The sequence below is a fragment of the Cyclopterus lumpus genome, chromosome 2 (assembly GCF_009769545.1).
Source record: "Cyclopterus lumpus isolate fCycLum1 chromosome 2, fCycLum1.pri, whole genome shotgun sequence".
NCBI classification, from domain to species: Eukaryota; Metazoa; Chordata; class Actinopteri; order Perciformes; family Cyclopteridae; genus Cyclopterus; species Cyclopterus lumpus.
The window spans coordinates 1,398,615-1,423,330 of NC_046967.1; the positions used below are offsets into that span (position 1 = coordinate 1,398,615).

Below are 24,716 nucleotides of genomic sequence, written 5' to 3' on the forward strand. Positions count from 1 at the left end.
AGTGGAGTATAACTGGATTCAACCAGCAGCAGAACCCTGCAGAACCACAGCAGGAGAAGAGCCTTCATTGCCTCACGCATTCAGCACAATGGAGCTACTATCGCAACTTATTGCCTCCTGTTGTTACCACGTGACTCTTTATTAATGCATGTTTGCACAGCTGCAAAAAGCCGAAGGAGAACCATAAATCTGCTTCACAGAACATTTATGAATAAAAACTTTTTTTTACTGCAATAAAAAGCATCGGAAACGTGTGTTTGAGTTTGTAAACAACACACTGAACAACAATCAATGGCAGCGTAGTAGTACACAAGTAGCGCAGTACAAGTACAATAGTGACTCACAGGAGTGTTACAGACTTAGAAGTATACACTATTTATAGCAGCTTATTATGCACCACATATATATTATATATTTATATATATTGTATATATGTATATTATGAGAGTGTTAAAGGGACTTTATTGACGTGTTTATGGTTGTTTACTCACATTTTCTGCACGGGTTTCTTCCGCTTCTTCGCGGCGTACAGCGCCGTGTTCGCCAGCATGCTGCCGCTCAATGCGCGTCCAACACCGATGAAAGCGCCGTTTCTCCCGGTGGTCCGTGCACACGTCACCAGCTCCCGGGCCGAGCACTTACTTCCCCCGGTGTCGGGAAAAAAAAGAAGAGAAAAGTCGGTAAAATCCCACTGAAGTTCGTCCGCGGTGCCGCGCGCCTCCGCGCTGACACACGCTCAACTTTCCGAGTGCTTTATTGACCCGAAACACCGCGAGACGTAGGCTTGACTTTGGCAGCTACGACTGGTCCTCGCGGAAGAGTTCACACACCGAGTCACCGGAATTACCGAGACTTTTAGGCGTTATAACGTCGTTACGCCTGTGCGTCAGCCCGGTTGTGCGACCTGACAGGGCTGCCGCTGCTGCTGCTGGTGCCCGCTGCCGCTGCGCGCTCCCGCGAGTGTACTCGTGTGACGCGACGCGGGAGCGGAAGTCTCTTAAGGTGGACCGAATGTGGGCCAACTGACGCCGGCACGGCGGACGGGGAACGACTGGAGCGCTGCAATCCAAACGGGACGACCTTAAACAGGATTATTTTCATATTATTTTAATATATTATAGTATTAAAATATTTGTATTTATTTCTATGTGCATGGAATTACTTATCATTATTATTGTATTATTATGTTATGTATGTTTATTGTTTTATTGTTTTATTATTTAATTATTGTATTGTTTTATTGTTTTAATATTTATGTATGTTATAATTTTATTGTTTTATTATTTTATTATTTATGTATGTTATTATTTTATTATTTATGTATGTTATTATGTTATTATTTCATTATTTTATTATTTATGTATGTTATTATTTCATTATTTTATTATTTAATTATTTATGTATGTTAATATTTTATTATTTTATTATTGATGTATGTTATTATTTTATTATTTTATTGTTTTATTGTTTTATTATTTTATTATTTATGTATGTTATTATTTTATTTAAAAAAAATAATGAATCCTTTATTAGTCCCACAGTGGGGAAATATTACTATAAATTAGACTAATGTAATAAATACTTCAGCATGGTTCTATGGGCCTAAGAAGAACCTTTTTGAATGCTTCAGATCATATTTCTAGAAGGTTCTTTCCAGCACCTTGAAAGAAGTGTTAAATGGTTTCAGTAAATTGCCTCAAATGGTTTATAATAAACTGGGTGCTTTAAAGAAATTATTTTGAAAGCTTTCGAGGTTTAGAGAACCTTCATGTTTGTATCCCGACATGAAGGTTCTATAAGAACCCTTTAGCAAGGTTCTTTACGGCACCAGCAAATACCAGATATGATTTAATGATGATACTTGAGACAATATTGGTGAAAAGTTTTTAAAGGATTCTTCACAGTCTAGAAATACTATATATATATTTAAACCAAAGCAGAAATACATTAATTGTTGATATTACAATACATTTAAATACATTTACCAATTTTGCAAAATAATCACAGTAGTGCAAGAAGTATTGAGATATTTTACTAAATACTAAGAATAACAAGTAATACTTCTGCATTCACAATCTAACTAGTAAAATTACGTTAGAATGATTAAAATTATTGCTGCATTAATCACTTTAATGTGGCAGACTTTAAATGTCCACTTTATATACTGCTGAGTATTAATATATAATGATAAGACTTTGATGCATTGATTTATATGGTGTTAATAATGCAGGGAAGCTCTCAATCTGTGGAGTAAAAAGTACTAGTTGTGTATTTTCCTCCTTATTAGAGTAGTATTATAAAAGTGCATAAAAGGGACAAGTAGCTCAAACTAGTGGTTGAGTAAATTTGGAGGAGGGAGATGCAGGTTCAGCCGGACCCTCAGGTCCTCCAGAGGATCCCAGACCCTGAGGAACCCGACCCTGAGGACCCCAGACCTGGAGGGTCCCAGACCCTGGGGGTCCTGACCCTTAGTCTGGACTGGTCTCTGAGTCTTTAAACAAGCGCTCTCACTGAACAACTCACCACTTGGCTGCACAAACTGTCTCTCTGGGTGTTTATCTCCAGCTGAAGGTTGAACTTTCCCCCACGTTGCTTCACAATGTGCTGGCAAACGTTGGCATGTGTTACACCGTGAAACAGCCAAAGTGCACCATGCGCCATGCACCATGATCCATGCGCCATGTACCATAATCCATGCATTATGCACCATGCGCCATGCAACATGATCCATGCGCCATGTACCACTATCCATGCATCATTCACCATGTACCATGATCCATGCACCACACTCCACACACTACGCTGCACGCTCCACCCTCTGTGCACCATGCACCATGATCCATGCACCACACTACGCTGCACGCTCCACCCTCTGTGCACCATGATCCATGCACCACACTACGCTGCACGCTCCACCCTCTGTGCACCATGAACCATGATCCATGCACCACACTACGCTGCACGCTCCACCCTCTGTGCACCATGATCCATGCACCACACTACGCTGCACGCTCCACCCTCTGTGCACCATGATCCATGCACCACACTACGCTGCACGCTCCACCCTCTATGCACCATGCACCATGATCCATGCACCACGCATGTGAAGGATCTCTGTACAGCCGGCGTGATGCATCGTGGTGTTTCTGCTCTTTGTTGAAGCGACGTGCTCCGGCTCGCCCGGGAACCCAAACATACCAAAGCTTCGAGGTCAGCGGCTGCATTTGTTCGGCCCCAATATTTGTCATCAAACATCAGACGGCTCTAAAGTAAACTGTGATTTTTTTCAAGTGACTTCTGGAACATGACACTTGTGTATAAAGCTCCGCCGACAGTCATAAATATGATCTGTCACGCATCAGGATTCCTCTGGATGGAAATAATGACGAGAAGCCGGCTTTGTATTTGTTTTTGGAGTTCGGGCCCAGAGCTTCAAAGCCTGTGGCACAACAAAGGGAAATCCCATTTCATGTTCATTATCTTACCCTAAAGAGAGGAGACATTGAAGGCTGCAGCCACGACTCCTGCAGGCATAATGAAGGCGGCTCAGGAGAGCTGGATTATGTTGGGTTATGTTGTCCTCTTCATCTTCATCAGTGCGGTTTAATTAAAGAACCCCCCGTAAAACGAATTTTACTGCACCTTTAAGTTTCCTCAAAATCACATTTAAAATGTGTTCAACAAGCTGCACCTGATTTGTCGTGCAGTCTGCATGCTCTTCATGCATGAAGCATGTCGCACATTAAGGAAGTTCTTTGATGTTGTGACCTTTGCTCTGTGGAGGTCAAGGTGTGCGGTTCTATCGGTGCGTGTTCCCAAAGTTTTTTGTTTGAGGGCACTTTGCTGGTTGCAATCCTGGGATTTTTATTCAAAATGATCGAGAATCCTCTTGAATTTATGAAGTAAATATTATCCAAAATAGAAAAAAGGACCAGCAGCAGCTTTAATAAAAAGGTTTCTGTGAATAAACTAAAAGCCGTTCCACATATGCAGAGTAGCAGCCCAATAATTGAGTGTGAAGGTTAGTGAGACCTTCATAGTGAGTACCTGCATATAAAGCCTCTTTATTCTTCAACTGTAATTAAAAAGTACTTCTCTTTTAGTGAATGCTCGGCTTATTAAACCGTCGGTCTGGGCCTCCGGGTTGCCATGGCAACGCATTGTGTTGAGCGCTACACACCACAGCCGTCGGCGATACGTCTCCCACCGGCCTTCATGAAACGCACCCTTTGTTTCAAAGGCACCCTGTTTTCATACCGGCAGCTTCTTCCTGTGAGGAGGACGAGTCGTGACTTTAATGCCTCTGGAGATCTGGAGATGGAGCCGAGCCGGCTTTGCTCTCAATCGACACGTCCACAAACAAAAGAAAGGTTTATGATGACTTGGACTTTATTAACGACTTTGTGCTCCTTAAAATCACAGGAATTCATGCACATTAGTGCAAGGAATGCAACATAATACAGATCATGTGAGAGTGAGTTTCATTCAACTGTCATGATGTTCTCAAGAAGCTAAGAAAAGCAACGCAACATTCACTTCCTGCTAACCCCAAAGAGAGGAGGTCAAAGGTCAACAGTACATGTTCGAGGAGAGCGGAGAGAAACAGAAGCGGCTCAATTTAAACCGAGTAATATGATTCTTTTGGTCATCGGAAACTTAACTCCTCATTTATGTTGAATTGTTTTCCAGGAGACAAACTTTTCGTTGCTGCTGTTCAGCTGAGGTTCATTAATTGGACGTTTGCTCATGTAATTATCACCAAATTACAAAGTTATTGGCACTTTTTCTAAAGACATTACAGCCCCGTAAAATAAAGCTTCCGTTGTAAACCTTCCAGTTACAGGAGTTGACCTGCTTTTGTGTACTTGTGGTTCTTAAATAATAATATGCTAGGCTGGTGTTGCCCTATTAAGACCTAATATTATATAAGAATGAGTGTTTGTCGGCTGTTGCTTTTCTTAGCTTCTTGAGAACATCATGACAGTTGAATGAAACTCACTCTCACATGATGCTTTATGAAGCTGCTGGTTGCATAACGTGTTTGCATCGTCTGGCATCTTGCGGCTGGTTTTTATTGCGCCTTTATAGTTTATTTACAGAGCTTTTATGGTTATGTGTGGAAGCTTCTGCTGCAAACCCAGTTTTAACGCTTACGGTTTGAAAAACGGACATTTGTTCATATTTTGAGCAAATCATATTTTGTCACAGCGATCTCGAGGTAAACAGGAATATTACCCAACAATTCATTCTGTCATCTGTGAATTAAATCAAAATATTGCAGCTGCTTTGAATTAAGGTCTGTTTTTCTTTTGATGACTCCCGGTGCGTCTGTTTGTTACCGAGCCGGTGAGTCACGTGACCTTTAGATTAGTCATTGTTGACAGGACAAGGCTGCAGGTGTTGACAGCTAAATATGTGCTGAAGAAGCTCAGACAACCCTTAAAAACACCAGCGGGTATGTTCATAACATCCTCAAGACCAAGCCGGTAGTAGAGTAGACCTGTTAGTGAATTATGACATTACACTACTTTGTTTTAAGGCTCAGCGTTTTCTTTTCTTTTAGTTATTTTCTCCTCCTGATTTGGTGCATTAGGCTCTACATCTTTTTGCCATTTTTGTCTTGTTTTTCTATTTAGATTTATAATCTTTGAGTGCTTCTAAAAAAAGTCTATATAACGTTTAATATGGCAATAGAATTGCAACATTTGGTTCAAGTTGACTTCCTGTTATCGGTTGAACAAACATTTAATTCAGGCATCTGTCTTTATATACGGTATAGTATATATATATATACAATTTATAATACTTTGCATGTTCCGGACTAAATAAAGATAAGCTGCGCGTTGCCTCCCACGAAGTGGTTTCCCTCTCATGAAAGCATCTTGACCTCTGACCTCACAGCCTCCACCCCTGTTCCTCTTTACAGCGCACGTCAAGCGCTCGTTAAACCGGCTCTTGTGGCGCGCAGCGAGCTCGTTAGCAATTTGTTTGAGGGGAGAGTTATCAGGCAATAAGCTGCCCATGACCGCAGATCTACCTTTCATCTTGTTTTACATGCGGATCATAATCAGAGAATCATAATTCTGGCAAGGAAACATGTGTTGTGAGCTCCTGCTCACGGATACGCTGAATGTTGAAGGCCTTTTCATTCTTCCAGAGCAGGCATTGCGTTGTTGCGTTGCGTTGATGCGTTGCGTTGTTGCGTTGTTGCGTTGTTGCGTTGTTGCGTTGTTGCGTTGTTGCGTTACGCTGTTGCATTATGTTGTTGCATTATGTTGTTGCGTTACGTTGTTGCGTTACGTTGTTGCGTTACGTTGTTGCGTTACGTTGTTGCGTTACGTTGTTGCGTTACGCTGTTGCATTATGTTGTTGCGTTACGTTGTTGCATTATGTTGTTGCGTTACGTTGTTGCATTATGTTGTTGCGTTACGTTGTTGCGTTACGTTGTTGCGTTACGTTGTTGCGTTACGTTGTTGCGTTACGTTGTTGCGTTACGTTGTTGGGTTACGTTGTTGTGTTACGCTGTTGCGTTGCGTTGTTGCGTTGTGTTGTTGCGTTGCGTTGTTGCGTTGCGTTGTTGCGTTGCGTTGTTGCGTTGCGTTGTTGCGTTGTTGCGTTGTTGCGTTACGCTGTTGCGTTACGCTGTTGCGTTACGCTGTTGCGTTGTTGCGTTGCGTTGTTGCGTTACGTTGTTGCGTTGTTGCGTTGTTGCGTTGTTGCGTTGTTGCGTTGCGTTGTTGTGTTACGCTGTTGCGTTGTTGCGTTGCGTTGTTGCGTTACGTTGTTGCGTTGCGTTGTTGCGTTGTTGCGTTGCGTTGTTGCGTTACGCTGTTGCGTTGTTGCGTTACATTGTTGCGTTACGTTGTTGCGTTACGTTGTTGCGTTACGTTGTTGCGTTACGTTGTTGCGTTACGTTGTTGCGTTGCGTTGTTGCGTTGCGTTGTTGCTTTACGTTGTTGCGTTGCGTTGTTGCATTACGTTGTTGCGTTACGTTGTTGCGTTACGTTGTTGCGTTACGTTGTTGCGTTACGTTGTTGCGTTACGCTGTTGCGTTACGTTGTTGCGTTACGTTGTTGCGTTACGTTGTTGCGTAGCGTTGTTGCGTTGCTTTGTTACATTGCATTGTTGCACACATTGAGAGTTTAACTTTGCCTCATTTCTTTTCTTTGGCCAGAAAGAAGGTCAATATAAAAAGGATATGATGGATTCTCTTGTCCCACTTCATTCCTGGGATATTAAACATCCCACACACGTCACTACCCATCAATAGAGCCGAGCGTTGCCTAGGAGTCTAACACAGAAATAAGATGGTCAGATATGATTGTTAAGTGGTTAAATACAAGAAAGACAGGTTTGCCATCTAATATGTGGAAATACATAATAAATGAAAAGAGGAACATTTCCCTGAAACATAAATGAGTAAAAGTGAGATTACATCGATGCTCCTGAGGACAAAACATGTTTAAGTCTCGGAGGAATGTCAAAGAGTTGTTTACGACTTTCTAGATTTAAAGAAAAGTTGATGAAACAATGCCGTTAACTTCCAATTAGCCCAGTCCAGCTGTGGTTGTGTACTGGGCAGCTCCCAGTTGAGTGAATCAGTGCGGAGAGATGGTTGGATAAAGAGAGGTTGAAAGAAGAGCTGAACGCTCACATTTGTTTCCACGGATTTGTTCAAGCCCTCCTCTCGCTGTGTGACTAACTGAGCATTCTGGGAAACGCTTGTTAGATCGTTTCTTTTGATGACTCACGGACCGACGGGAAGACCAACACCGGCGCTTGGGTACGCAACGTTTGATTGGGTCAAAATTATAGAAGAGTTTGAAAGATTTGTATAATATCACGTTTTAATCAGAAGTGTGAAGTCACATAAAATATGCAAATACACAAGGAAAGTACAGGTACCTCGAAAAAGCAGTCCCAGACTGTTATTACTGCTTCACACACACACACACACACACACACACACACACACACACAAACACACACACACACACACACACACACACACACACACACACACACAAACACACACACACACACACACACACACACAAACACACACACACACACACACACACACACACACAAACATACACACACACAAACACACACACACACACACACAAACACACACACACACACACACAAACACACACACACACACACACACAAACACACACACACACACAAACATACACACACACAAACACACACACACACACACACACAAACACACACACACACAAACACACACACACACACACACACACAAACACACACACACACACACACACACACAAACACACACACACACACACACACAAACATACACACACACAAACACACACACACACACACACAAACACACACACACACACACAAACACACACACACACACACACAAACACACACACACACACACAAACATACACACACACAAACACACACACACACACACACACACAAACACACACACACACACACACACACACACACACACAAACACACACACACACACACACACACACAAACACACACACACACACACACACACACAAACACACACACACACACACACACACACAAACACACACACACACACACACACACACACACACAAACACACACACACGCACCCTCAGGCTGCTGGTGGTATTACAGCCATGTTTCCACAGCGGAGTGGTGTTGTAGTTCTCTGATAATAATAAATATAATATATATAATAAATAATAATCTGTAATAACTGACAAATGATTTTAATTTATGTCCAAAAGCTTCCTGTTCCACATTTATTTAATTTATTAACATACGAGCCAAATAAACTGGTATGAAAGCTAAAATATGAGGAAGGCAACAGCAGAAACATGAATATTATTTAAGAATAAATCATAGAAACACTTAAGCTTTACTTTACTTGAGTGTTTAATACTATTTTACAGCTGTAGTTACTTTTCAAACTAAGAGTTTATATAAAAACATAACGACAGTTTGTAAAGTACTATAAGTATATACGTAGTAAAAATAACTTAAATATTAACACATCATAAATAATGATACAGTTATACTCTGTAAACATGTGGATGCTCATACTTCAGTAATAAAACAAATGTTCTGATAAAGAATAAACATTTAAAAGTGTTTTCTGGGTTAAAGTTTAACAACAAACTGTCAGAATGACTCAAACCCAGAAAGATTAAATCCAGACACGTTGGCAAGACCTTCGAATCCGAACCGTCACCGGGGCCCAGAGGGCGGGTCTGGCATCGGGGGGCCGGGGGGGGGGGCAGCATCAGGACCACACACACGCTGAATCCTCCATCTTTAATAAAGAGACGATCAAACCTGACGGCTTTAAGAAATATGAGAATCTGATGTTTGGTTTGTACAGAAGAGCCGAAATGTGAAGATTTCCTTTTTAATGATGTTAAAAATAATGCTCATGTTTAAGTGATAAACATGTTCTCTCACTGTTTAAAAAATAACAATCAGTCTTTTAAAGGAGAATTAATCAGCAGACTGATGAATAATGAAGATAATTATGAGGTAATAGTCAAAATCCCACTTTTACAACACTGTATGTCTAATTACTGCAATAACAGTCGTATCTCATCTATAAATACATTATGTTTATGTGTATTATAAGTTTTATGTATGTTGGAAATGTGTTGAATGTCTTTCTTAAATCCTTTAAGTATTGACTTTCTTCATTTTTGTCAATGTATTAAAAAAGTGAAACAATACTCTATTAGTATAACATAAATGCATAAAAAGCACAATCTCGGGCTGATTTCAGGTTGAACAAAGAACAAAGACAGCAGCAGGTGTTTATTTTCATTTTAATTGAACATTTTTATCGTTTGATTCAGAACTCGAGACGAATAACAAGACAAAAGATCTGATACCAACGCCTAAATTCATGGATTCCATGCTGTAAAATAGACGTTCTCCTCAAAGTGACTTTGTTTAAAGCTGCAGATTTTCCATTTCTCCAAATGAAATTCTGCTTTTGATTAAAAATGAAAGGATTTCTCCCGACAAAAGAGAAGAAATGTGAATAATCGACTTTACAAATCGGCTCAGAAATAAAAATCTAATTTGCCGGATGATCTCGAAGTATAATGTCCGAGAGGTGGAGTCCGTCTTGGGGCCTCTAGGGGGCAGCGGTGAGCCAAGCTTCAGCTTCATGAAACCTCTTTTAGAGCTCTAATCCTCGACATGAGCTCAGTCTGTATTTTAAGGTTTTAATCGTCCTCTTTCATCCTCAGAGTTCGGAGCGCCTCGTCTTCCTCCTCCGACTCGTCTTCGTCGTCTCCGTCCGTCTCGTTAGTGACGTACGAGCCTTTGCGTCTGTGAAACGCCCACAGCATCACCACGGCGATGCAGACCAGCAGCAGCACGGAGCCCAAGACCCCTGTGGAGGGGCCAAAGATCAGAACCAAGTCCTGCAGGACCAAAGCTAGACCCTGGTCCTCTTTAAAGAAGACATGCTGCATTCAGGTACGGTTTAGATGGTCCTCTTTAAAGAAGACATGCTGCATTCAGGTACCAAGAAGACATGCTGCATTCAGGTACGGTTTAGATGGTCTTCTTTAAAGAAGACATGCTGCATTCAGGTACCAAGAAGACATGCTGCATTCAGGTACGGTTTAGATGGTCTTCTTTAAAGAAGACATGCTGCATTCAGGTACCAAGAAGACATGCTGCATTCAGGTACGGTTTAGATGGTCTTCTTTAAAGAAGACATGCTGCATTCAGGTACCAAGAAGACATGCTGCATTCAGGTACGGTTTAGATAGTCTTCTTTAAAGAAGACATGCTGCATTCAGGTACAAAGTAGACATGCTGCATTCAGGTACCAAGAAGACATGCTGCATTCAGGTACGGTTTAGATGGTCTTCTTTAAAGAAGACATGCTGCATTCAGGTACAAAGTAGACATGCTGCATTCAGGTACCAAGAAGACATGCTGCATTCAGGTACGGTTTAGATGGTCTTCTTTAAAGAAGACATGCTGCATTCAGGTACCAAGAAGATATGCTGCATTCAGGTACCAAGAAGACATGCTGCATTCAGGTACCGTTTAGATAGTGGGATTCTGGGTTAAAAGACACACCAACTACTTCCTGTTTGTCTCTGACATTATTAAGTATAATAATAATAATATCGGCTCTCACCTCCAATCAAAGATGCCAAAGCTCCGTTGTGCATGTTGATTCCTGTAAAAGACACAAATTAAAGGTTCAATAAAACTCGTTAAAAGTTTATCAGACACGTTTAACCTCTTTGGTCGCGGAGCATCTTCACTTGACGGGATCTTTGTTATTTTCAGGGTGAATTTGGGTGAACTCGAGCCTCTTTTCATGCATTAAAACTTGAAGTCATATTTCCAGTTCTGAACCATCACTCCCATTATAAACCAACGCCCGGTCTACTTTAAAGCCTCCGTGTGCCGAGGCCCGAGGCAAAGACGGCGTCTGGTCTCTGATCCTAGTGACGACGCAGACGGGTGAGTTCAAACTACTAGTATTAGTATTCAAGTACTGCATCTTATCAGACCAGAACATCAAAGGAAAAGTTATGGAAAGTAACGAAAAGTAACGAAAAGTAAAAGAAGGTAACAGAAAGTAATGAAAGTAACGAAAGTAATGAAAGTAACAGAAAGTAATGAAAGTAATGAAAGTAATGAAAGTAACGAAAGTAATAGAAAGTAACAGAAAGTAACAGAAAGTAATGAAAGTAATAGAAAGTAATGAAAGTAATGAAAGTAACAGAAAGTAATAGAAAGTAATGAAAGTAACGAAAGTAATGAAAGTAACAGAAAGTAATGAAAGTAATGAAAGTAATAGAAAGTAACAGAAAGTAACAGAAAGTAATGAAAGTAACAGAAAGTAACAGAAAGTAACAGAAAGTAACAGAAAGTAATGAAAGTAATGAAAGTAATAGAAAGTAACAGAAAGTAATAGAAAGTAATGAAAGTAACAGAAAGTAACTGAAAGTAACAGAAAGTAATGAAAGTAATGAAAGTAATAGAAAGTAATGGAAAGTAACAGAAAGTAATGAAAGTAATGAAAGTAATAGAAAGTAATGAAAGTAACAGAAAGTAATGAAAGTAACAGAAAGTAACGAAAGTAATGAAAGTAACGAAAGTAATGAAAGTAACAGAAAGTAATGAAAGTAATGAAAGTAATGAAAGTAACGAAAGTAATAGAAAGTAACAGAAAGTAACAGAAAGTAATGAAAGTAATAGAAAGTAATGAAAGTAATGAAAGTAACAGAAAGTAATAGAAAGTAATGAAAGTAACGAAAGTAATGAAAGTAACAGAAAGTAATGAAAGTAATGAAAGTAATAGAAAGTAACAGAAAGTAACAGAAAGTAATGAAAGTAACAGAAAGTAACAGAAAGTAATGAAAGTAACAGAAAGTAACAGAAAGTAACAGAAAGTAACAGAAAGTAATGAAAGTAATGAAAGTAATAGAAAGTAACAGAAAGTAATAGAAAGTAATGAAAGTAACAGAAAGTAACTGAAAGTAACAGAAAGTAATGAAAGTAATGAAAGTAATAGAAAGTAATGGAAAGTAACAGAAAGTAATGAAAGTAATGAAAGTAATAGAAAGTAATGGAAAGTAACAGAAAGTAATGAAAGTAACAGAAAGTAATGAAAGTAACAGAAAGTAACAGAAAGTAGTGAAAGTAACAGAAAGTAACAGAAAGTAATGAAAGTAATGAAAGTAACGAAAGTAATAGAAAGTAACAGAAAGTAATGAAAGTAACAGAAAGTAACAGAAAGTAATGAAAGTAACAGAGAGTAATGAAAGTAATAGAAAGTAATGAAAGTAATGAAAGTAACATAAAGTAATATAAAGTAATGAAAGTAACAGAAAGTAATAGAAAGTAATGAAAGTAACAGAAAGTAATAGAAAGTAATGAAAGTAACAGAAAGTAACAGAAAGTAATGAAAGTAACAGAGAGTAATGAAAGTAATAGAAAGTAATGAAAGTAATGAAAGTAACATAAAGTAATAGAAAGTAACAGAAAGTAACAGAAAGTAATAGAAAGTAATGAAAGTAACATAAAGTAATAGAAAGTAATGAAAGTAACAGAAAGTAATAGAAAGTAATGAAAGTAACGAAAGTAATGAAAGTAACAGAAAGTAATGAAAGTAACAGAAAGTAATAGAAAGTAATGAAAGTAATGAAAGTAACAGAAAGTAATAGAAAGTAATGAAAGTAACAGAAAGTAATAGAAAGTAATGAAAGTAACGCAAGTAATGAAAGTAACAGAAAGTAATGAAAGTAATGAAAGTAATGAAAGTAACAGAAAGTAATAAAAGTAACAGAGGAGTAATGAAAGTAATGAAAGTAATAGAAAGTAATAGAAAGTAATGAAAGTAATGAAAGTAATGAAAGTAATAGAAAGTAATGAAAGTAATAGAAAGTAATAGAAAGTAATGAAAGTAATGAAAGTAACAGAAAGTAATAGAAAGTAATGAAAGTAATGAAAGTAATAGAAAGTATTCAAAGTAATAGAAAGTAATAGAAAGTAATGAAAGTAATGAAAGTAACAGAAAGTAACAGAAAGTAATAGAAAGTAATGAAAGTAACAGAAAGTAATAGAAAGTAATGAAAGTAACGAAAGTAATGAAAGTAACAGAAAGTAACAGAAAGTAATAAAAGTAACAGAAAGTAATGAAAGTAATGAAAGTAACAGAAAGTAATAGAAAGTAATGAAAGTAACAGTAAGTAACAGAAAGTAATGAAAGTAATGAAAGTAATGAAAGTAATAGAAAGTAATGAAAGTAACAGAAAGTAATGAAAGTAACAGAAAGTAACAGAAAGTAATGAAAGTAATGAAAGTAACAGAAAGTAATAGAAAGTAATGAAAGTAACAGTAAGTAACAGAAAGTAATGAAATTAATGAAAGTAACAGAAAGTAATAGAAAGTAATGAAAGTAATGAAAGTAACGAAAGTAATAGAAAGTAATGAAAGTAACAGAAAGTAATAGAAAGTAATGAAAGTAATGAAAGTAACAGTAAGTAACAGAAAGTAATAGAAAGTAATGAAAGTAACGAAAGTAATGAAAGTAACAGAAAGTAATGAAAGTAACAGAAAGTAACAGAAAGTAACAGAAAGTAATGAAAGTAATGAAAGTAACAGAAAGTAATGAAAGTAATGAAAGTAATGAAAGTAACAGAAAGTAATAGAAAGTAATGAAAGTAACAGAAAGTAATAGAAAGTAATGAAAGTAACGAAAGTAATGAAAGTAACAGAAAGTAACAGAAAGTAATGAAAGTAACAGAAAGTAATGAAAGTAATGAAAGTAATAGAAAGTAATAGAAAGTAACAGAAAGTAATGAAAGTAACAGAAAGTAACAGAAAGTAATGAAAGTAACAGAAAGTAACAGAAAGTAATGAAATTAACAGAAAGTAACAGAAAGTAATGAAATTAACAGAGGAGTAATGAAAGTAATGAAAGTAATAGAAAGTAATAGAAAGTAATGAAAGTAATAGAAAGTAATAGAAAGTAATGAAAGTAATGAAAGTAACAGAAAGTAATAGAAAGTAATAAAAGTAATGAAAGTAATAGAAAGTAATGAAAGTAATAGAAAGTAATAGAAAGTAATGAAAGTAATGAAAGTAATGAAAGTAACAGAAAGTAACAGAAAGTAATGAAAGTAATAGAAAGTAATGAAAGTAATGAAAGTAATAGAAAGTAATGAAAGTAATGAAAGTAATAGAAAGTAATAGAAAGTAATGAAAGTAATGAAAGTAACAGAAAGTAATAGAAAGTAATAAAAGTAATGAAAGTAATAGAAAGTAATGAAAGTAATGAAAGTAATAGAAAGTAATAGAAAGTAATGAAAGTAATGAAAGTAACAGAAAGTAACAGAAAGTAATGAAAGTAATAGAAAGTAATAGAAAGTAATGAAAGTAATGAAAGTAATAGAAAGTAATAGAAAGTAACAGAAAGTAATGAAAGTAACAGAAAGTAATGAAAGTAATGAAAGTAATAGAAAGTAATAGAAAGTAACAGAAAGTAATAGAAAGTAACAGAAAGTAATGAAAGTAATGAAAGTAACAGTAAGTAACAGAAAGTAATGAAAGTAATGAAAGTAATAGAAAGTAATAGAAAGTAATGAAAGTAATGAAGTAATGAAAGTAATGAAAGTAATGAAAGTAACAGTAAAGATGAAAACAGTTGAATATTTCTCTCTGAGATGTGAAGCGTAAATAAAGTAAAGAACATTCTTATCTCAGGGGACAGACCCTGAAGGCGTCACACTCACTCCTTAATGCTGATAGGACACTCCCTAACGTGTGTGTGTGTGTGTGTGTGTGTGTGTGTGTGTGTGTGTGTGTGTGTGTGTGTTCTAATTATTCAGCTTTAACTCCAACTTGAAATGTCTGGACGAAGTACCTTTACTTGAGTAAAAGTACGAAAAATACTGCTTTACAAGTAAAAAGTACTATCAGCACAATGTACTTAAAGTATAAAAAGTACTTTAGGTACATTTTACTGCTAATACTTTTATATATTTAAGAATATTTGTGTTTTTTTCTACTAGATCTTAATACTTCTAGTTTTAACGATGCAGTGGTGTGGTTCCCAACGTGGGGGTCGGGGCCCTCCAAAGGGTCACCAGATGAGCCTGAGGGGCCACGAGGCGATTTAAGAGGAGAAAGAAGTTTCATCGTCACGTTGATGTACAAGTACACGTACCTATACCACTATGCCCATCATCAAGAGGAGGAGGAGGAGGAGGAGGAGGAGGAGGAGGAGGAGGAAGAGGAGGAGGAGAAGGAAGAGGAAGAGAAGGAGCAGGAGAAGGAGAAGGGGGAGGAGGAGGAGGACGAGGAGGACGAGGAGGAGAAGGAGCAAGAGAAGGAGAAGGGGGAGGAGGAGGAGGAGGACGAGGAGGAGAAGGAGCAAGAGAAGGAGAAGGGGGAGGAGGAGGAGGGAGAGAAGGAGGAGCAGCAGGAGGAGTAGGTACAGCAGAAGGAGAAGGAGGAGGAGGGAGAGAAGGAGGAGCAGCAGGAGGAGTAGGTGCAAAATGAGGAGATGGAGGAGGAGGGAGAGAAGGAGGAGCAGCAGGAGGAGTAGGTACAGCAGAAGGAGAAGGAGGAGGAGGGAGAGAAGGAGGAGCAGCAGGAGGAGTAGGTGCAAAATGAGGAGGAGGAGGAGGGAGAGAAGGAGGAGCAGCAGGAGGAGTAGGTACAGCAAAAGGAGAAGGAGGAGGAGGGAGAGAAGGAGGAGCAGCAGAAGGAGTAGATGCAAAATGAGGAGAAGGAGGAGGAGGGAGAGAAGGAGGAGCAGTACTTGTAAAGAACTGGAGTTTTTCCATGATGACCTCGTTCTGAGCAGAAAAATAAATCATCAAATATTCACGTAAGATTCATTTCAGGAAAAGCAGATTTTGCAGCATCCTTCAAAATGACAACTTGATAAACACATGAATCACTTTCTCATAACTGTTAAAAGTAATAAACATTTTAAGTGTGATTAAAAAGAACATTGATGTTTTATGTCCATTCAACTGTGAGGCGTTCAAGTTCTTACAAAACTTCATAAAGAAATTCAGAAAGTATGTTTTTCTCTTGCAAAACTTCGTAAAATATATTTTTCTCTTCAAAACATCATAAAGTAAGTTTATGACGCTAGAACGAGTTGTTGTCTGGTAGTTTGTTTTTATCACAAATAAAACAACACAAGAATTAACAAAAAGGGTCAAAAACAAACGAGAAACTCACCAGTTCTGAGAAGAAGAAGAAACACAACAGAGCATATGCTGAACAACACACACACACAGACACACACACACACAGACACACACACAGACACACACACACACACAGACACACGCACACACACACAGACACACACACACACAGACAGACACACACACACACACACACACACAGACACACACACACACACACAGACACACACACACACACACAGACACACACACACACAGACAGACACACACACGCACACACACACAGACACACACACACACAGACAGACACAGACACACACACACAGACACACACACACACACACAGACACACACACACACACACACAGACACACACGCACACACACGCACACACACGCACACACACAGATGGGTGTGGCAGGGTCAAGAGCTGTTCCCCCTCCGACCAATCACGAGGCTGACTCCGCCCATTTGAGGCTGACTCCGCCCCTCTGAGGCTCACAGCCTGCAGATGAAACTGTGCAGCTGACGTTACGTCATCCCGTGTTTATCGAGCTCACCTTCGTGCACGCTGGGTTTGCAGGAGCTCGTGGGTTTCCTACATTTCCCAGAAATCCCCAAAACAACCAGAGAAGAGTGCAATATTGTTTTTAATTCTCCGACACAGGAAGTCGAGTGAGCTTTCATTAACGCACCAGTGCCCCAAAGAATAGTTTGTAAATAACAAAGTTACTTTCTGTTACTTCCTGTTACTTCCTCTTCCTTTTACTTTCTGTTACTTCCTCTTACTTCCTGTTCCTTCCTCTTAAGTTCTGTTACTTTTCTCTTACTTCCTGTTATTTCCTGTTAGTTTATGTTACTTCCTCTTACTTCCTGTTCCATCCTGTTACTTCCTTCTACTTCCTGTTACTTCCTGTTACTTTCCCAAAGACCAAACACTAATCTTCCAGCAGCCCAGAGGTGAAGAAATCTGAAACATTGTTTAAGTTTCTGCATGTTTTAGGATATTTATGTCGTCTTTGTTTAATACAATCTGTTGTGCTTTCCCTCTGACTGATTTAATAACTGCAGACTCTCTATGACCATTTAGCATTTATTGAAAGAAGAATTAACAAAAAAAGAAATAAAAACAGCTCAGACTCGAGAGTCACACAATGATAATTTAATAATCTTCATTTCATCATAAAAACTCGTTATTCCAGCAGATTATTCTACCAAATCTCAATATTTCATCATTATTTTCTCAGCCAGCGACATTTTGACTGAATTACGTCTGAAATGCGTTTTAGTTCTTCGTCTTCTTAGAGAAGCCGTTTCAGCATTTTAGTTTTTAACTTACGGGTCACTCACAACGTTTGATAGTCGACTAGATTTCTACACATTTTTAATTATTTGATAGTCATTAAAGTTGATGTAGAACCTCCTGCATCTGAAATATAACGGCCACGAGCTCTAACTCGGTTATTTATAATTACATTTAAATTAAAAAACATTTCTCGTTGGTTACGTTGTTGTTTGTTGACATATTTAAATGAACGTTTGTAATTTAAATAAAGCAACAATCACACTTTTTTTTTAAAGCCAAATCTTTTTTTCAATCAAAACCAATAATTATTTTACCCAATTTACAGTAAAACCGCGTATATTTAAAACCGTGATCGTAATCCACGAGAAAATACATAAAATCTGTATTTTTCAGAATTAGAAGATAATCAGACTCAGATAGAAATGAACATTTAAACTAATCAAAGTACGGTCTTCTTCTTCTTCTTCTTCTTCTTCTTCTTCTTCTTCTTCTTCTTCTTCTGTCTGCCCCCCCCTCACTCGTCCTCGTGCTGGAAGAACTGGTGGCAACAGACCGTAACCATGGAAACCAACGTCATGAACTCCTGGAAGTCGCACTCGGCGTCCCCGTCGGCGTCCAGGCTCTCCATCAGGCTGTCGAGGGCGGCCGGGTCCCTCACGTGCTGCAGGGGGCGGGACGAGTCACTTCAGGGCGGAGCTTTAATAAGCACTATAATATATAATCCATTTATTAATTATCATGCATTATTCTCTATTTTTATTTAACTTGTATTCATTCAGGATACGAGGATTTCAAATCTATTTTCTTCAGGAAGTTTTGGCCAAGACGGCAAAACACAGAACAGCAAACAATTAAAAACAACATTAAAAATTATAATAAAAAAGACCCAAAACAGACTTAAAACAGCAAAAAGTTTAAAAACAGTAAATAAACCAAAATATTGCTCTGTGACTTCAAATCATCATAAAATATTGGCAGATGAATATATATTTTTTCCACTCTGTTGTCAGGTAGATTTCAGTCAAAGACCCTCCTTTAATCGTACGAGCCAATGGGAGCCGTCTAAAGCCGTCCAAATGAGACTGACAGCTCTTTCAGCCACTCAAAATGAGTCAAGTACCACATTTTGTGACCAATAGTATTTGATCTGCTGAGACTCGAAATGACCTCACTTCCTGTCTGTAACTTGAAACACTTCCGGGAGACATCACATGTCTCGTCCGGAAGCAGGCGGCCATTTTGAGAGCAGAAAATTGCGTGTGGAAGATCATTTTTATTGAAATATCTCAGTTTATTCACGGTGAAACATATTTTTGGAATGAGGCAGAGTGGTTGATATTATGCTGAAGGCTTTGTCTGAGAAGAGTTTTGATGGTTGCATTTTAATCTGTAGGTTGTAAGCTTTGCAAAGAGGCGCTAATCGTGTGTAGCATCGTGCTACGGGGGTGAACATGTATAATTTTCATAATTTGGGACCAGTCTCCAAGTTGTTTTTCAAGTCATTTTGAGTCATTCTTGTTGTTACGTTTATCTTTGCTGGTTTGATTGTGTTTGAAGCATTTACAATTGGCTTATCTTATAGCCCAGGCTTTGCACATTAAGGTGTTTTCACCTCCATCATTATTCAGTATAAGTGAGACATAACTTATATTAAGGTGTTTTCTCAGCTCACCTCCATCATTATTCAGTATAAGTGAGACATACAGCACATTAAGGTGTTTTCCCACCCCACCTCCATCATTATTCACTATAAGTGAGACTTAACTTATATTAAGGTGTTTTCTCACTTCATCTCCATCATTATTCAGTATAAGTGAGACATAACTTATATTAAGTTGTTTTCTCTCCCCACCTCCATCATTATTCACTATAAGTGAGACATAACTTATATTAAGGTGTTTTCTCACCTCACCTCCATCACTATTCAGTATAAGTGAGACATACAGCACATTAAGGTGTTTTCCTGCCTCACCTCCATCATTATTCAGTATAAGTGAGACATAACTTATATTAAGGTGTTTTCTCACCCCACCTCCATCATTATTCAGTATAAGTGAGACATACAGCACATTAAGATAAGTGAGACATACAGCACATCAAGGTGTTTTCCTGCCTCACCTCCATCATTATTCAGTATAAGTGAGACATACAGTACATTAAGGTGTTTTCCTGCCTCACCTCCATCATTATTCAGTATAAGTGAGACATACTGCACATTACGGTGTTTTCCTGCCTCACCTCCATCAGGTCCGGCAGCTCGTCCTGCAGCAGCTCCTTCAGCTCGCTCTTCTTCAGCTTGTGTTTGTCTCCTTCTCTCCCCGAATACTTCTGAAACACGGCGATGAAGGTCGACATGGAGCTCTGGAGGTCGGTCATCGTCTTCTTCTTCGTGTTCACCATTAAAACAAAACATCCAAAACATATATTCAGCCGTTCGTTTCATTACTTTGTCTGTTTAGACAAGGCCTTTGCATAAACGTAACATTTCAGAAAACATCATTGTTGGAAACTGCGATTGCAAGTTGTGATAAGCAACACGATGATCTTACCTCGGAGTGTTCAGGCCAGCTGGTGAAGACGAGGATGAAGAGCGGCCTTTATAGGGCAGGGGGGGGGGGGCACTGAGGTCATGCAGACCGCTGACCAATCCCGAGTGACCACCCCCCCTCACTCCACTGCTATGGTCATCTGATTCATATCAATAACTCTAGAGCAACGGGATCACCCACATAATGACTATAATGAACATTATTGTCTTAAAGTTAAATACTCACTAAAGGGACTTTTAAGAGGAAAGAGTTCCCCTGAAAGACTTTACAGACAAAACTATGCTTTTGCTTACTAAAGTACCAGTTTACTAAAGTACCAGTTTACTAAAGTACAAGTTTACTAAAGTACCAGTTTACAAAAGTACAAGTTTACTAAAGTACCAGTTTACTAAAGTACCAGTTTACTAAAGTACAAGTTTAATAAAGTACCAGTTTACTAAAGTACAAGTTTACTAAAGTACAAGTTTACTAAAGTACCAGTTTACTAAAGTACAAGTTTACTAAAGTACCAGTTTACAAAAGTACAAGTTTAGTAAAGTACCAGTTTACTAAAGTACAAGTTTACTAAAGTACCAGTTTACAAAAGTACAAGTTTAGTAAAGTACCAGTTTACTAAAGTACAAGTTTACTAAAGTACCAGTTTACTAAAGTACAAGTTTACTAAAGTACCAGTTTACAAAAGTACAAGTTTACTAAAGTACCAGTTTACTAAAGTACCAGTTTACTAAAGTACAAGTTTAGTAAAGTACCAGTTTACTAAAGTACCAGTTTACTAAAGTACAAGTTTAGTAAAGTACCAGTTTACTAAAGTACAAGTTTAGTAAAGTACCAGTTTACTAAAGTACAAGTTTACTAAAGTACAAGTTTAGTAAAGTACCAGTTTACTAAAGTACCAGTTTACTAAAGTACAAGTTTAGTAAAGTACCAGTTTACTAAAGTACAAGTTTACTAAAGTACCAGTTTACTAAAGTACCAGTTTACTAAAGTACAAGTTTAGTAAAGTACCAGTTTACTAAAGTACCAGTTTACTAAAGTACAAGTTTACGAAGGTACCAGTTTACTAAAGTACCAGTTTACTAAAGTACCAGTTTACTAAAGTACAAGTTTACTAAAGTACCAGTTTACTAAAGTACAAGTATACTAAAGTACCAGTTTACTAAAGTACCAGTTTACTAAAGTACCAGTTTACTAAAGTACAAGTTTAGTAAAGTACCAGTTTACTAAAGTAAAAGTTTACTAAAGTACCAGTTTACTAAAGTACAAGTTTACTAAAGTACCAGTTTACTAAAGTACAAGTTTACTAAGGTACCAGTTTACTAAGGTACCAGTTTACTAAAGTACAAGTTTACTAAGGTACCAGTTTACTAAAGTACCAGTTTACTAAAGTACAAGTTTACTAAAGTACCAGTTTACTAAAGTACAAGTTTACTAAAGTACCAGTTTACTAAGGTACCAGTTTACTAAGGTACCAGTTTACTAAAGTACAAGTTTACTAAAGTACCAGTTTACTAAAGTACAAGTTTACTAAAGTACCAGTTTACTAAAGTACAAGTTTACTAAAGTACCAGTTTACTAAAGTACAAGTTTACTAAGGTACCAGTTTACTAAAGTACAAGTTTACTAAAGTACCAGTTTACTAAAGTACAAGTTTACTAAGGTACCAGTTTACTAAAGTACCAGTTTACTAAAGTACAAGTTTACTAAAGTACCAGTTTACTAAAGTACAAGTTTACTAAAGTACCAGTTTACTAAAGTACCAGTTTACTAAAGTACCAGTTTACTAAAGTACAAGTTTACTAAGGTACCAGTTTACTAAAGTACAAGTTTACTAAAGTACCAGTTTACTAAAGTACAAGTTTACTAAAGTACAAGTTTACTAAGGTACCAGTTTACTAAAGTACAAGTTTACTAAAGTACCAGTTTACTAAAGTACAAGTTTACTAAGGTACCAGTTTACTAAAGTACCAGTTTACTAAAGTACAAGTTTACTAAAGTACCAGTTTACTAAAGTACAAGTTTACTAAAGTACCAGTTTACTAAAGTACCAGTTTACTAAAGTACAAGTTTACTAAAGTACCAGTTTACTAAAGTACCAGTTTACTAAAGTACAAGTTTACTAAAGTACCAGTTTACTAAAGTACAAGTTTACTAAAGTACAAGTTTACTAAAGTACAAGTATACTAAAGTACCAATTTACTAAAGTACCAGTTTACTAAAGTACAAGTTTACTAAAGTACAAGTTTACCAAAGTACAAGTTTACTAAAGTACAAGTATACTAAAGTACCAGTTTACTAAAGTACAAGTTTACTAAAGTACAAGTACATCAAACTTTACCGCAATTAAGAGAGAAATATTACATTTTTTACGTGATTTGATTTGGGAGCTTTATTTAGATGTTTATTATTATTATAGAGAACATGATGATAATGAAATATGAGTTCTGCTGTGGTTCTGCTGTGGTTGTGCTGCAGTTCTGCTGTGGTTCTGCTGTGGTTCCGCTGTGTTTCCGCTGTGGTTCTGCTGTGGTTCTGCTGTGGTTCTGCTGTTCCACTGTGGTTCTGCCGGGACACAAAGGCCCGTTTCAGAGGAAGCGGCTGGCCGTGCATGTTAATGAAGAGCATCTTTTCACTGCAGTTGGCCAGACAAACACACACTTACACACACACACACACACACACACACACACACACACACACACGCACACACACACACACACACACACACACTCCAGATGCCAGGTCTCTACTCCCAACATGCTGTAAACAAGCCTTTAGAGAACAAGTATTCCCAGAATGCACCTGGGTCCTCTATAATAACATTGATTAAAGATGATTAAATGTATTAACACGTGAAGTTCTGACATCAACAGGTAAATGTTCTGAAATTTAAATGAAAGATCTCCATAATGTGCTGTTCCCCCAATGACCTCCGTGACCTTTGACCTCTGCGACGTGATAAATGAGTCTTTGTCTCCTCACGCGGACGCAGACAAGCCGCCTCCTTGTTGCTTCAAACACTGAGACTCTGTGAGGAGAGATCTCTCTCTCTCTCTCTCTCTCTCTCTCTCTCTCTCTCTGCTCAATAAACGTCAGGTGACACCTCATTCTTTTGTGTATGAAAGAAAAAAATATTCAATATTATTATATATTTTTTTTAAATTTTTTGTAAGAAATATATCTCTTAAGTTTTTTTGTGGTTTAATAACATTTTTGTTTGATCTCATTATTTTGACTTTTTAGTATCTCATAATTTTAACCTACGATGTTTTAATATTAGATGTTTACAGCAGATTTTATTTTTGTCAATAAAATAATTCCGACTGACATTGTGAAATCGTGTAAGTACACGTAGAAATGTATTTATATTTATCTGTTAACATATGAGGAAGATGAGGGTTTGTAAATAATAATACAAATAAAAAGAATAATAAAAGAATAATAAGAATAATAAATAATAAGGGAATAAATACAAATAAATAAAAACATAACAAGTAATCATAACAATAAAAAGGAATGAATAACAATGAATATATAAATAAATAATTATTATAATAACACAAATATTACATTTGTATTAATAAATAAATATAAAGAATGAAAAAAGAAGAAGAAAAAAAATATATAGAATATAGAAGAAAAAAATACATTTATACATATATACGTAAATATATATTTCTTTATATTTAGATGCCATGATTTATTCATATAAAAGAAAACAGCAGCTTCAATATAACAAACTAGTCAGATTCCAGTTTTACCGTCAACCTACTCTGACCTCTGACCTTTTGATATCCAACCTGTTTTTCTGGATGCAACGCGAGGAAGCGAGGAAGCGAGGAAGCGAGGAAGCGAGGAAGCGAGGAAAGAAATCTAGAGGATGAAGGAACTGAGAAAAGAGTGACTCAGCCGTGTCAACAACAACAAATAACCCTGTAACTCTCCCTATTCACCACAAGAGGGCAGCGGTTCATCACGTGAGGGCTTCTCCGATCAGTGTCCATGTTCATGCCTTTAAACAATAATCAATAAAACACGTTGTTGTCTTAGACTTAATCAAAAGGTCTCATTTTTAAAATATGTTCGTATGAAGACGTAATTAATGTTTGTTTAATTGATCATTTACAGGTTTATTGAGAAATGACT

At 37.4% G+C, this 24,716-nt stretch overlaps 3 protein-coding genes across 4 annotated transcripts in view; all 3 read right to left on the bottom strand.

Annotated features, from left to right (window-relative positions):
- The window catches only part of LOC117741618 (aryl hydrocarbon receptor-like), a 53,122-nt gene extending 52,189 nt beyond the window's left edge, over window positions 1-933 (bottom strand). For both annotated transcript variants that reach the window (XR_004610752.1, XM_034548760.1), the window contains exon 1: window positions 492-933. Coding sequence is in view for 1 of the 2 variants with exons in the window: in XM_034548760.1 (XP_034404651.1) it covers window positions 492-550 (59 nt within the window). In the remaining variant the exon portion in view is untranslated. The remainder of the gene's footprint in view (window positions 1-491) is intronic.
- Window positions 934-9,813: 8,880 nt separating this feature from the next.
- On the bottom strand, window positions 9,814-16,793 carry LOC117742134 (cell adhesion molecule 4-like). The gene is made up of 4 exons (XM_034549351.1): window positions 16,750-16,793; window positions 16,319-16,355; window positions 11,177-11,218; window positions 9,814-10,414 (listed from the first exon to the last, which is right to left on the bottom strand). The coding sequence occupies exons 2-4, from the start codon at window positions 16,341-16,343 to the stop codon at window positions 10,245-10,247; spliced, it is 237 nt and encodes a 78-aa protein (XP_034405242.1). The 5' UTR covers window positions 16,344-16,355; window positions 16,750-16,793; the 3' UTR covers window positions 9,814-10,244.
- Window positions 16,794-17,798: 1,005 nt separating this feature from the next.
- Window positions 17,799-20,581, bottom strand: s100b (S100 calcium binding protein, beta (neural)). Its single transcript, XM_034549348.1, has 3 exons — window positions 20,574-20,581; window positions 20,263-20,409; window positions 17,799-18,685 (listed from the first exon to the last, which is right to left on the bottom strand). The coding sequence occupies exons 2-3, from the start codon at window positions 20,398-20,400 to the stop codon at window positions 18,539-18,541; spliced, it is 285 nt and encodes a 94-aa protein (XP_034405239.1). The 5' UTR covers window positions 20,401-20,409; window positions 20,574-20,581; the 3' UTR covers window positions 17,799-18,538.
- Between the last annotated feature and the right edge of the window lie 4,135 nt (window positions 20,582-24,716).